The sequence below is a fragment of the Eptesicus fuscus genome, chromosome 7, assembly GCF_027574615.1.
Source record: "Eptesicus fuscus isolate TK198812 chromosome 7, DD_ASM_mEF_20220401, whole genome shotgun sequence".
NCBI lineage: Eukaryota > Metazoa > Chordata > Mammalia > Chiroptera > Vespertilionidae > Eptesicus > Eptesicus fuscus.
Window position 1 is genome coordinate 28,647,503 of NC_072479.1, and position 15,510 is coordinate 28,663,012.

At 35.2% G+C, this 15,510-nt stretch overlaps 1 protein-coding gene across 1 annotated transcript in view; it reads right to left on the reverse strand.

Annotated features, from left to right (window-relative positions):
- Positions 1–2,793: 2,793 nt before the first annotated feature.
- Positions 2,794–15,510, reverse strand: part of LRRIQ1 (leucine rich repeats and IQ motif containing 1) — a 248,577-nt gene continuing 235,860 nt past the window's right edge. The window contains exon 26 of the mRNA XM_054718435.1: positions 2,794–3,054. Within this exon, the coding sequence (XP_054574410.1) occupies positions 2,912–3,054 (143 nt within the window). The 3' untranslated portion in view covers positions 2,794–2,911. The remainder of the gene's footprint in view (positions 3,055–15,510) is intronic.

Below are 15,510 nucleotides of genomic sequence, written 5' to 3' on the forward strand. Positions count from 1 at the left end.
TGGTAGTGCTGAAGGAAGAGGACAGGTAGGAAGATGAGGATTGAACTGGAAAGGGGTTGGAGATAGTTCATAGGGTGCAGAAAAGGACAAAATGTAACTTCAGGTTATGTATTTGAAGAGTAGCATTGCCTAGATCCATCACTGTCAATCTGTAATTTAGTAAACTGACATTCAGGTTCATGTTTTTATCTTCCCAAATCTTAAAGACAAATATTTGCCTTAAAGTCTCCCCAAGGAAACAAACAAAAAAAGAATATCTCTTAATTTGATTTCTTTCAGGTTTTATGCAATTGTTAAAATTAAAAAAAATAAATATAATTTGAAATGTATTCAATAATTTTCTAGCCTTTAAAGATAGTAGAAACAGTCTTTCAAATTTACCTTTGCTAACTTCAAATTTACCTTTACTATTTTTATAAACACAAATAAACTAGTATTAATGTAAGTTTAAATTCTGAAAGACTTTTTAAATTATCATTTTTAGGCTAGACACAATAAACAACAGATTTTCAATTTAACGCCATAATTAGGAAACTATTTTATATATATATACACACACATACATACATATACACTTATATATATATACCTATATGTATGTATACATATCATCCACCTAAAATTTAAGGAGCATCAGTACTAATCATCTTCCTCAAAATTAATATTATGGTGCCTGGCTGGTGTTATTCAGTGGTTGAGGATACCCGTGCACCAAGAGGTCACCAGTTCTACCCTGGTCAGGGCACATGCCCAGGTTTCAGGCTTGATCCTCAGTATGGGGTGTGTAGGAGGCAGCTGACCGATATTTCTCTCTCATAGATGTTTCCATCTCTCTCTCCCTCTCCCTTTCTCTCTCTCTAAAATCAATAACAACATATTTTTTAAAAATTAATATTATGATCCCTGGCCAGTGGCTCAGTTGATCAGGTTGATCACTGTTCTATATACCAAAAGGTTTTGGGTTTGATTCCTGGTCAGGGCACCTAACTAGGTAGTAGGCTTGGTTCCTGGTCAGAGTGCTTACAGGAGGCAACTGATCAATGTTTCTTTCTTAGATTGATGTCTCTCTCTCTTTCTCTCCCTTCCTCTCTCTCTAAAATCAATAAACACATCCTTGGGTGAGGATAAAAATAATAATATTATTATGAAACAATTACATGGATCACAGAATAAGGAAACTATAGATTCAATTATTTTTAGGCACCAAAACAGTTAAATCATGCCCTGACCAGTATCACTCGGTTGGGCATCGTTCGGGGCACCGAAACATTGCCGGTTAATTCCTGGTCAGGGCACATGCCCAGATTGCAGGCTCAATCCCAAGTAGAGGGCATGTAGGAGGCAGCCCATCAATGTTTCACTCTCACATTGATGTTTCTCCCTCCCTCTCCCTTCTTCTCTCTCTCTAAAACAATCAATAAAAACATTTTTAAAAACACACAGTTTAATCATAAGCATCTTACTTATCATGTTAGCATTTTCATTTGATGGATTTAGGTATACAAACTATAAACCCTATTAATATCAGCTTTAGTGTAACTTTTTCCTGCAGGGCTCATAATAAGCTGAGATAAAATATTTTCTGTCATCACGTTATGTTGTTTTGTGGATACTGTTAGTAAAAGGATGGCATAACAGCATGCTCATAAAGCAACTACATATGGAGCTTATGTTCCAAAACTCAATTTCTAGGCCACAACATCTGAATCTAAGTTTTCTACATTGATTGACAGCTCAAGGCTCATTAACATTTCTACCTCAATCAAGTTAAAAGAAATTTATAGGTTTGAAATGCAATAGAGCTCCAAGAGTAGATGGGAGGCACAAATTAAATAAATGCATCTCTAAATCTGTGCATTTTTAAATGAAATATATAATTGCAAAGGAAAAATAAAGGAATAAAAACTAAAGTTCATGGAGTTCTATTACACAGCAACACCCTGCAAAGTCACTGGAGAACTTAGCTTTATGGAAAGGGCCTCATTGACCGGAGAGTAAAAGGTCCTAAGAAGCATTAAATGTCAATGCAGCATTTTGCACATTGTATTTACCATGATATCACAGAATATTAACTACACAATAGTAAGAGTTTAATAAAACTGGCCTGTCATTTTAGATAACATATTAATGTTACAAAATTATAAGGTTGTGCTTTGAAAATATTTTTAAACAATAATTTAAGGTACCTTAATAAAAACTAAAATGATAAAGTATTTTTGAGTCAGTACAATAATTTTAATAAACCAGAATTAGTATCTACATTTCATAAATGATAACAACATACATCTGAATGAAAAGTTACACATAAAATATCCAATCATTAAATTGATAAATATTTTTATTTTATTTTAATTTAAATGGAATGTATATTTTCTTAACATAACTCTAATTTATTTAAGATGACAAAGTAAAATTAAAAAAGAAGGCCATTTTCATTGTCTACTTCTAATTACTTCATATATATTTATCTTTGAAGTAGCTAATTATAATAATCTGGTAAAGTAAAATGTATTAATATATTATTTACTACTACTATAAAGTGTCAATAAAATATAGTTATATTCTCTTATGTGTATAGTATTATAACTTACTATCCATAACTAAAAATATCTTTAATACATAAATCATAAAATTTTAAACAAAATAAATTGAATATGTAAATTCCATTTCAATAGTTCAAGAATTAATTTCTGGAGGCCATTCTACATGAACATAGTAACAATAGCAAAACTACATTTTACAGACTGGAAATTATATAACTCCACCATAAAACAAAATAAAATATGGGTAATAATGCAAATGAAATACAGTACAATAGAGTAATAAAACCTTGTGTCCAATTGGTAACATGACCAAATATCCATAGAGCTCTTCAAAAGAGATAAAGTGCCACATGCTGAAGCTTGAAGAATTAGTTTGAAGTTTTCGCCTTCTTTTTGCCACTTCCCCATCCACCACTGAGTTGTACAGGATTGTCACGGAATGACATCCGTTCTTTCTTAGAAGGTCCTGCATTGGCTATCATTGGTGCAAGTATTCCTTTAATTGAAAAACCTAGACAGTGATATTAAATGTATACTTTCATTTAACTTGATCCAAATAACTTATTTAAGTAAGCAATATATTTGTCAACAACATGCATTATAGAATTACGTGAACTTTGAGTTTAAAAAAAGTATATTGAGTTTTCATTTTGTTTGCAAAATAATCAAAGTTTTGCATGAATTATATTTAGGTTAAATAAAAGGAACTAAAAGAATTAACTAGCTATGACAGTTTCCTTGTAACTACAATTCAAATATCTCTGGTATTTCAAGACTATTATAGATAATATATCTTTTTAGTATTTATATACTTACATTTGTTTATATTTTCATAGTTTAAATTTTTGTAATTGCTTATATTTTCATAAATAATGACCATCTTAAAATTAGCTTTAGAATTAACAACTGATTGAATTAACAACTTCCAGATAAGAATTATTGGTGAAATGGAAAGCATATTAGATCTAGAATCTAAAAATATTCATGGGTTCTAGTCTGGCTGCATATGACACAGCTTTGTCCTTCTGAATATGCCATACCCTCTCTGAGCTTCCTCTTATAAATGAGGGGAGAAACCTGTGCATTACAGGATTGATGTGGGAATTGCCTTTCTGATTATGCTGCAGTGGTGGTAAGGCCTGTGCTATAAAATAGAAGAAATCATTATCTATATTCAACAAATTAGAATTTCTCCAGAGAAAAGTAACACAAATTGTTAGAGGTTAAAAACAAATAGCAGTTGAAAGAACGGGATAGTTCAGGCGTCCTCAAACTACGGCCTGCGGGCCACATGCAGGTGTTTTTGCCATTTTGTTTTTTTTACTTCAAAATAAGATATGTGCAGTGTGCATAGCAATTTGTTCATAGTTTTTTTTAAACTATAGTCCGGCCCTCCAACGGTCTGAGGGACAGTGAACTGGCCCCCTGTTTAAAAAGTTTGAGGAACCCTGGGATAGTTGATTAAGAATGTTTTACTGGGCAAGATCCCAAAACACTGTATCAAGAATACTATTGAAGAACTATGATCATCTGCTTTAAATCTCCCGAGGATTAAGCAAGCACACAGGACTGGGTGTGTGGAGAAAGGGTTTGAAAAGCAGCAGAGTGAAGCATTCCACAGCTCCCTCAGTGCTGGCTTTAGGCAAAGGTTTAAACCACGTGACTCTCCATTGCGATACTTTTGTGCTTTAAATAAATTTAGAGGGAAAATGTCTAATTCTTTTTTTTAATTAATACTTTTATAACTACATTTTTAAACATTAAAAAATATATGTCCAAATAGATTAGGAAACATTAGACTGTTTGTGGACATTGGTCTGTAATTTCAGGTTTGGTGCAATATGATGGTGAATATTCACTTTAAAAGTCAATTTTATACTGACAAGCTCTTTAAAAATATAGTATTACTTTTTTATTTTTAATCTTAAAAATGTGATTAGGAACACAAATACAAAGGAGTTTAATGAGCCTCTACAAGGATAGAATATTTTACTTTTAGTCTACAAAGAAAACATTACTGACAGGCAGGAACAAAAAATAAAAGGTATTGTTTTAGGAATGGGTATGTGAGGCACGGAGAGGCTAATGCCTGTGGCACAAGTCCGTAATAGAGTTAGAAACAGAACACAGATGAGGGGTTAGAGGCCTTCATAGCGGGCACTCCTGAAGGCAATCACAGCAGAGAGAGGATGCCAAGTGGAGCTGGCTTTCCTGTACCGGCCAGATTTAGCCTGCATTAAGCTACTCCCTGTAAGTCAGTCAGTAGTCCTTTGTCAAATTGTAAGGACTCTTTCAAGCAACAGCAATATTAAAGCAAGAATCTCCTAATGATAAAATAGTAGCCTAAAAAAAAACACATAAGAAAGTATGTTAAAGCTTATCTACTTTGTGTTTACTAGTTACATATTGAAAATAAGTTATTTCCAAGTAACAGAATAGAATATACTAGTATACTTTGTTCTTTTTTAAGAAAGAAAAAAAAAAGCAAAACAAAACACTGTTACAGTAGTAAACCCTCATCTTGCCCCATCAGTAAAAATTCTTTGATAAATAAACTACATCCTGGATATTAAGCATTCATGTACGAACACATTATTTAGGGAGAATGCTAGGATTGGAAGGATGGGGAGCAGGGAGGTCTGAGAAATGTAGAGCTATTGGGACACATTTAGAATTCAGATATATTTATTTAAGAAAAAAATAGAGATTAAAAAGAATACATGGATTTCCAGAAATGGCTAACACAAATGTTGTGTTCCAATAGAGAAAGCTTAATTAAGTTTCATGCAAGCATAATTCAAGCATTGAAATAAGTATGTATTTTATAATATAATTAAGTAAGATAGTTTATTATTGGTTAATATTTTTTGATGAAATAATCTTACATCATTTAATGCCTTTATTCCAACTATATGCTTTTTATCAAAGATGGCAATAATATGTAAGAAGAGTGGACAAAGTATTGAAATATTTATAGGTAACATCATAGGCTTCTAAAATAATTATTTCAAAATGAGATCAATGGAATTACATTAAAACAGCTTTTATTTTTAGACAAAGTCCTAATTCTTTAAAAAAATTTAAATACATTTTTATTATTTTAGAGAGAGAGAAAGGGAGAGGAGGAGGAGGATCGAGAGAGAGAGAGAGAGAGAGATCAATGAGCTGCCTCCTGCATGCCCCCTACTGGGAATCTAGCCCACAACCTGGGCAGATGACCTGACCAGGAATCAAAACAGCAACCTCTAGGTCCATAGGACGGGGCTCACCCAACTGAGCCACACTGGCCAGGGCTGAAGTCCTAATTTTTAACTATTTCTGTATTCTAAAGGGTTGCTTTTTTTTTTTTTTTTTGTTTTGTCTTTTTGTTTGTTTGTTTTTTTACTGACTACATATTTACAGTATGGTACAAGTTTTTATTTCTAACACTGTTCTGTTGTCTTTATTTTGAAGCTATTAATGAATCTTCAAGTCTTTTTGTATTTATCTACAATCTAACCCTATATTTAAAAGGCAGTTTGTGAGTTTTCCATTGTTTAGTGTAATTCCTTCAGCAAATAATAATTATTACTTAAAAATAATATTGTGTGATATTACAAAATAACTTTATAAACATTCGAAGGATATTTTTAGTAAAATGAAAATGCTGTAGAAAACTAGTGTTTAAAATTACATAAATAGTTATGTGAATATATATATTTTTAAAAACTATATTTTAGATGTGATTAAAAGCTTTTATTGTTTGGCAATATGTAAATGAACAATTTGAGCAGTAATCAATATAGCTTATCTTTTCATTTGATTTTGTGAGATTCTTTTTGTTAATCGTATACATTTTTTAACTACCAGATCTATAGAAAATAAATTGAAGCGTAAAACAGCGCATCTATAAAGGATCCACATATTGGCATTCATAGCAAAGCTATTACTTCGTCCTATAATTACTCTAGAAATGAAAGTAGCAATTTGATTCTGTCAATGTATAATCATTGTAAAATTACTTACTCACATGAAAATACAATAGTTAGAGAATCTTGCCTCTAAAATTATTATTAAAGCTAGATCTGCTGATGTGTTCCTGGAATAAAAAGTTATGGCTAAAGGAACTGTGACAGGTTTTTTTTTCTCTTTCATGCAACATTATTGTTATAGGTTTTATGCTTTTTAAACAGTCTGTTGCATATTTATAGGTGATCATGCACATGAACCAATTGTCTCTTACACATATACTGAAAGTAGGTCTTGATAAGGATGCTTTATCCTTCAAAAAGTCACTTCTTTGCCACATAATCTGTGTTCTGCTAAAGATTTGTTCTGGTCCTTTAAATTCTTTTTTTGTTGTTAAATCCTTGTTCTTTAACAAATGTCAAGGTCTATATATGCTGTGTTTTGATAAGTAATTTAATATGTAAAATGCTTTGAATGACTCTCCTGGTATGTATAAAAAAACTTTGTTAAACAGGTCAAAATAGAAATTTCATGATGTATAGTGATACGTCATTGGATTTTTCATTGATACACTCAACACTATGTGTCTGGACATAGAAAAAATTTCAAAGTCCTTGCCATATTGTATTGCTTAACAGCAGATACAGCATAAGTAAAGCATGGAGAAAAAAAATTCAGCAGTTTAATGAAAGTGACCAGAACAAATTTTTAGCAGCAAAGCGTTTACATCAATTTAAGTGCTATAATTGAGTTACACTTGGCCAGTTTGAGGTTGAGGTAGGTATTATAGTATTCAAATAATGGTTACTTTTTAAGGCCATTTCTATGTCCAACCTCAAATAATAATGGTCATTTACAGTGAACTTCAGGCAGATAGTTTAAAGTCTAACATTAAGGATGAAAACAAAGCAAAACAACAAGCAGGTTGTTTATATCATATCCAGATTTCCTCAATGTAATGTGGTGATATTGCTTGGTTCTTAAATTGTTCTCAAGCTTTTTCAGTGAATATGCTTTTTATATATAACTTATAAAGAGATTAATAAAATATCTGTTTCTCAAAATCCCAATTGGACAATGACATGTACAGTTATTTTTCTTACCCAACATTTAAGAGACATATAAATAAGAAAAGTTAGGTTTGACACATTTGATAATCATAAAAATATCTATAGTATTTGTTATCAATGCTAAAAATCACAATGCCTATTTTTTTAAAAATCAACATGTGTGACATATTAATTAGTTTTATCTAGGTGCATTTATTTTGAAAAATAATTCCTAAGGATGAAGGCTAATACATACTATAGGTGGTGGGAAATCTTATTTTGATAGATATTGTATAAATTTTTTACTTTTGTATTTTGCCTATTTCTTGATCTTTTATAATAGCTAGCATTTACATTTGATCTACAGTCTTCTTATAATATGCACTGATTTCCTAGGTTTTATTACTTTTGACACACTACTGTGTTTGCATCTTCTTAAGGATACCTTGTGGCTGTGTATACACAGATAGAGATTATTAGAATGTGATGCTAAAAATACTATTTTTTCTATAAATTCTGTGGTTCTTATATTAATATGATTCAACACTTTTTTTTCTAAAGAAACTTTTTTGATTGATTGATTTTCAGTTATAAAATCTAAATAGGTTTTCTGATTTTTTTTTTCAGAACTAGATGTGCCTTCCATCACATATCCCTTAAATTAATTAAAACACTAAAACTTTTCATTGGTACTTATTCTGTATAACTCAGGTTATTACCAAACTAGTAGATAGAGTACAGTGCTTCCTCCTCATCCAAAGGATGCCTGAAATCAAGGATAGTACTTAACCACAAGGATTCCTTAAACACAAGCCCTATGATACCACAACGGTTGACATGCTAACCAAGATGGCTACTAAGTGACTAATGGGCAGTTTGTGTAGACATATACAACCTGGATAACCTAGTCAAAGAGATCATTTATATCCTGGGCAGGACAAAGCGAGACATAGTGAGATTTCATTACTACTACTCAGAATGATGCGCAATTTAATACATGAATTGTTTATTTCTGAAATTTTCCATTTAATATTTTTGAACTGTGGTTGACCACAGTAACTGAAACCCTGGAAAGTGAAACCACAGATAATGTGAAACTACTGTATTTAAACTTATAAATTAATTAGGGAGTAACAAGTGTAACTTAATAAGAAGCTTGAATGAAATTTAACAATTTATAAGCTATCTAGGTATTCAGTTTCTACTGAACACAGTTGGACCTAAAAATCAGGTCCTATGTCCCTTTACTTTTGTCAGTTCAGGAAAGATCTGTTCCCAACTTCTCCAATCATTTTTTTTAATTCTCTTCAGAACTCTTATCAATTTCATTATATTTACAACTAAGTGTCCAAAATATTTGTAAATAAAGGATAATGGCACAAATAATGCTAATAATTTCCCTTCATATGCATAGTCCTTTCATCAACCCAATTATTATACTATATTTTAATTTCTAATAATCTTATCTTATCCCATTTTTCCCACATTAATTTGCCAGAGTAAATGTTTAGCAAAAATACGTATACTAAGTAAATTATAAAATGTTTATTACTAAGCAGTTATCTTTTGGAATTTAAAACCAAAATTCGATTTTCAACATCACTTGGGGTCTCTGAAAGCTTTAATTAAAAATCTTGCTTTTATTTACACATTCATTCACCATGTATTTATTTAGTGCCTATTATGTAGCAGGCATTGTTCTATTCTGCATTTCAATACAGCTGCCCTGTCAATTTTTTTCCATGTGCCAAAGAACATTAGTAACTATCATATTGTAGTTGCTTTCCATTGATGCTGTTCTCATAATTCCATCTTTACAACCCTCATGTGGAACTTGTATAAAATAAATACTTATTTTCACATTCCCAGTGAAGACTTGTGGATAGGTTTCCCAAAAAATTTTCATGGAAACTTGCATTATCCCTTTTCATGCTTATTAGTTCTTAGCAGGGAAACATTTGGCAACAATAAACATGACTAGCCTAAGGAGTTATTATATTATGCACTTCAATTTCATTCATTTAACAAATGCATTTCACATTTGACCATTCCCATTTATTTTCACACCATAGTAGCTAGTGTAAGAAATTGGTTTGAAAGCAATAATAACAACAAAAAGTCAGAGCAAAACAACTTATTTAAGAAAATGATCATGAAGGAAAGAACTAAAATATTACATTTAGAAACACAATGTTTTAATCTATGATCAACAGAATATACATGGATCCTGTCCTCAAAAATGGTAAAATGTGATTTTTAAATAAATAATAAATGTAGCTGACATATGCACAAGCAGTTCTCTCACACAAATACAGTTGAAATTTGTCTTTGTTTTTTTTTTGGATGATGTCAAGTGCTGGTGAAACTAACTACTGTTTCAGATCCATACACATTATTCTATAGTTACTAATAACTTTCACTTAAATGTGTCTGGAATCATTGTTGTTTTTAAAAAAATATATTTTATTGATTTTTTACAGAAAGGAAGGGAGAGGGATAGAGAGTTAGAAACATCGATGAGAGAGAAACATAAATCAGCTGCCTCCTGCATACTCCCTACTGGGTATGTGCCCGCAACCAAGGTACATACCCTTGACCGGAATCGAACCTGGGACCCTTGAGTCTGCAGACCGACACTCTATCCACTGAGCCAAACCGGTTAGGGCTGGAATCATTGTTGACTGTTTCAGGTTGTGGAAATAGGCAGTGTCCGACTGTTAAAGGACATCAATCAACTCTGTAGTAGACTTTTAATATGTATCTATTAGAAGATGATTCCACCATCCATCTAAGTATGCTTTTGGTATACCAGTAATCAGTTTTAACTATCCAGTTCTGGTTACTGGAATAATTTTGGGGCTGAAGTGTTAATGTGTTTGTTTAATTAATTGTCAGATTTTGGGGACAAAATATCCAGAACTACTAATGCTGTATTTTTAAAGCTCCTATCAAAAACTTGAGACCAAGAAAAATCAGAGTAAACTGATTAATCAATTATAAAAATAGCTTCAAAGTTTAAAATTTGACATTAATAGAGACCAAGTCTTACTGAATAAAAAAAAAATACATTCTATGAGATGTAGCTCTATCTTCTAAATTGACAGGTTACTAAATGGGAGTACATAAAACTAAAAAGTTTTTTTGTGTAGCAAAGGTTTCCATCAACAAAACAAAAAGAACCCACTGAGTGGGAGAACATACTCACCAATAATATATCTAATAAGGTGTAAACATTCAAAATTTATCAAGAACTTATTAATTTAACACCAAACAAACAACCCAATTAGAAAGTAGGCCAAGAACTTGAATAGATACTTCTCCAAAGAAAACATGTAGATGGCCAACAGACATGGAGTTTCCACACAAAAATTAAAAATGGAATTGCCTTATGACCCAGCAATTCCACTTCTTGGCATATATTGAATAAACCCGAAATACTGATTTGAAAGAAGATATACACACCTATATTCATTGCAGCGTCATTTACCAAGATTTGGAAGCAGTCCATGAGTGGGTAAGTAGATAAAAAAGCTGTGGTACATGTGCACAATGGAATACTACTTGGCTGGGAAAATAAGTAAATCTTACCTTTTGTGACAGCATGGATGGACCTGGAGATTATTATGCTAAGTGAAATAAACCAGTCAGAGGAAGACAAATACCATATGGTTTCACTTATATGTGGAATCTAATGAACACAATAAATGAACAAACCAACCAGAAACAGACTCATAGATCCAGAAAAAAGGCTGATAGTTGACTGTAGGGAAAGGGGTTGAGGGGCTGGATGACAAAGGTGAAGGATTTAAGAGAAAAAAAAAAGCAAAACAAAACAAAACAAAATCCTCATATATACAGACAACAGTATGGTGATTACCAGAGGGAAAAGTGGGCGAGAGGAGGTAGAAGAGGGTAAAGGAGGGAGGATAAATGGTGATAGGAGACTTAACTTTAGGTGGTAAACACACAATATGACATGAAGGTGATATATTATAGAAGTGTACACCTGAAACCTATATAATTTTATTAATCAATGTTAAAAAAATAACAAATAATCTTTATATATAAAAAAACCTAAGTGACCTTTACGACTGAACCACCTGAACGACCAGAATGACCAGTCAACCTGTCACTATGACGTGCACTGACCACCAGGGGGCATATGCTCAATGCAGGAGCTGCCCCCTGGTGGTCAGTGCACTACCACAGTGTAAGTGCTGCTCAGCCGGGCAGCAGTGGTGGTGGTGGCGGCAGGCATAGTGGGGGCGGGATGAGCAGCATCCCTGGCTGGGGCTCCCCTCCCCAGCCACCTCTTTGGCACTGGTACATCCCTCAGGGGAATGTGGGACTGCTGGGTTTTGACCTGATCCCAGATTGGGAGAGGGCGCAGGCCCGGCTGAGGGACCCCACCTGTGCACAAACCCATGCACCAGGCCTCTATTATATAAATAATATGAAAAAATTTAGAAAAATAAAACAAAAAAAGAGGAGAAACAGAGCCAGATTTCATTATATATAAAACAAAAATGTTTAATGTGGCCACAATTATTTACAAAATCTTATCCTTGCCTTATTTTTATCTGGGGAAAATATGTACCATCTAGAGTAGGGTTGAAATTTGAATCTTTTAAAATGAAAATCTTATAGTCAATTTTCACCTCTTCTACAACAAAATTTTGCAATAATTGGCATAGATAGTGCTATCACATAATTATTTTATTAGAAGATTTGTAGGCAAAACACCTTCATTTATAAGTATGCTAGTTAATCAAATATATGCAAGTTAATTAAAATTTAACATCAATAAATTTTTCTTAAACACAATTATATTATTTTACTCTCAAATTTATTAAAAGAGTATTATGTGCTATTGCCAATATTTCCTTATCACCCATTGTTCTTCAATTCTGTCAACATCAGTTCACTCACAACTTTCCTGAAAATTCACACTGATGGAGCAGTAGGAATTTAAGTCTACTATGTCCCAGCCGGGCTGAGGGACCCCTGGCCCCGATGCACGAATTTCATGCACCGGGCCTCTAGCGTATATATATTGAAACATTAAGACATCTACTAAGTATTTATAGTAGAATATTTCTAAGCCAAATTATTTCAGTAGACATGTTGGTCTTCAAAATCACTTACAGCTTTCTAAAATCCAACTTAATTTTTTAAAATAACCCTCATTTCTCATAGATGGTGGAATTTTCTTTACTTGGAAAACATTTAAAGAAAAGATCCTTACTCCCACCCCAATCTTCAGTTGACTGAACTTAGCTAAAGTAATTAGAGACAATTTAAAGAATGTATAAAATGAGCGTCATTTAGAAGTATTCTGGCATGGAGAAAATTTTCACTTACAAACATGATTTTCATACTACAACACATCAGAAATAATAGCTTATGTTGCCTTTTAATTGGGAAATTGGCATGTACAGTTTTATCATTCTAGTTGTAGAATATAGATATTCAAGTTATAAGAACTCTTGGATCTCTTTTATGTTTATTTTTCTAATTTTCTTCATTTTCCATATAAACACAAATACATATTTCCCTAATTTCCACCATGATATTTTCTAAATGAACAAACCAAACTAAAATATCCCAATCCAAGCCCCAAAAACCGTAAGTGTGAGAAGTGGGGTTTAAACTTAAATCTGGCCTACTCCAAATTTCTTTCCACTCTGCCAGGCTGCCTTACACCTATTGAATTTGCAAAGGAGTTATAAGTGACTTAACCAAGATAACAAACAAGCTGGTGAGGAGCCAAGCCATGATAGCAATTGATTTCTCAACCTCTTAACACAGTATTCTTACCAATACCACACTGTCTCTCATTGTGTTTAAAAATGCAATTTATTGAGGGCTACACTATACTTTATAAGAGTCATTACCTAATTGATGGTTTCCCTAGTCAATAACATTGTTCCGTAGGCTAGAATCCTATCTAATAAAGAGGGAATGTGCTAATTGACCATCACTCCATCACAAAGATGGCTGCACCCACAGCTGAAGCCAAGTTCCCATAAGGAGCCTTAAGGAGCAATCAGCAGGGACCTGAGGCTATGCCCTCCCCAACCCCCATGGGGCTTGACAGGGGACCTCAGGCCAAATCCCCCACCCAGCAGGGCTTGACAGGAGACCTCAGGCTGGGGGACCTCAGGCCATGCCCCCCGCCCCGGTGCCAGGCTAGGGGACCTGAGACCATGCCTCCCACCCAGCAGGGCTTGACAGGGGACCTCAAGGTATGCTTCGCATCCTGGTGCTGGGCTAGGGGACCTCAGGCTGCACCCCCACCCCAGCGCCAGGCTGGGGGACCTCAGGCAGCGCTCCCCACCAGGTGGGGCTTGACAGGGGACTTCAGGCCACGTCCCCCACCCCAGCACCAGGCCGGGGGACCTCAGACCGCACCCCCCACCCAGCACCAGGCCAGGGGACCTGAGGCTGCACCCCCCTGCCTGGCTGGGCTTGACAGGGAACCTCAGGCTGTGCCCCCCACCCAGCGGGGCTTGACAGGGGACCTCAAGGTGTACCCCCAGTGCTGGGTCAGGGGAATTCAGGCTGCGCCCCCCGCCCAACAGGGCTTGACGGGTGACCTGAGGCTGCACCCCCCTGCTGGTGGAGCTTGACGGGGGACCTCAGGCTGCACCCCTTGCCCCAGCACCAGTCCAGGGGCCCTGAGGCTGCACCCCCCTGCCTGGCTGGGCTTGACAGGGAACCGCAGGCCGCATCTCCCTCAAACACATCTTCCTAGCTTAAAATGCCATGAAGAAAATAATACTAGGTCTTAATTTGGTCCAAGCTGTGAATCTCTTCTAAAGATAAAAATAGTCCAATTTATTGTTATAAAGATGTTTTTCATACATATACCTATAATTCATATATATAATGTTCAGAGGGTACTTATTTAGTGAATGCATTTATGTCAGTTATCAGTTTACTAGAGACCCGGTACACGGATTCATGCACTGGTGGGATCCCTCGACCTGGCCTGTGCTCTCTCACAATCAGGGACTCCTCGGGGGATGTTGGAGAGCTGGTTTTGGCCCGATCCCTGCAGGCCAGGCCAAGGGACCCCACCAGTGCACGGCCTCTAGTATGCATATAAGATCTTTGGTTAATCTCTTCCTGCCCTCCCCCCAATCCCTTCCCCCTGAGATTCATCAGTCTGTTCCATGTTTCCATGCCTGTTTGTTGAGTGTTGGCCCCCTGGTAGTCAGTGCACGTCATAGCTACTGGTCGAATGGTTGCTTAGGCTTTTATATATTATAGATAGGTTGCCTTGTAGCAATTAATACACACTTTAGTACATTTTTTAATAATAAAATAATTTATAAGCACTTCCTTTTTAAAAATATATTTTTATTGACATCAGAAAGGAAGGGAGAGAGAGATGGAAACATCAATGATGAGAGAGAATCATTGATCAGCTGCCTCCTGCATGCCCTCTACTGGGGATCGAGCCCACAACCCAGGCATGTGCCCTTGACTGGAATCGAACCCAGGACCCAACAGTCTGCAGGCCAATGCTCTATCCACTGAGCCAAACCGGCTAGGGCTATAAGCACTTCTTTAAAGTGAGAAAAATGTTAAGCTTTCTCAGTATAGGGTGCTGAAGGGATGCTGCCAGAGGAATAAGCTTTGCAATTCCTGGTATAGAGTGGGGTAGGGTTGGCCTTGTGGGTGTGAGGACTCTGAAGCAGGCCCCGGACATGATCCCTCTGTAACTGCAGAGCTTGGACCTCGTGATAACCTGTGTGCTATCCTTTCCACAGGGAAACAAAAGCCTGCCACACCTCTTACTGCAAGGTCCACTCTTACTGCAGCCCATGTTACTGATGGCTCCTCACCTGCTCCCCACCCTTGCAGAGAGCTGCCTACTGTTTGTCCAGGAACTATAAACTAGCTTGGGTCTGGCCAAACCAGGGAACTTCTCTACTGTCTGGTGGCTGAATCATACCTTCTCCAGT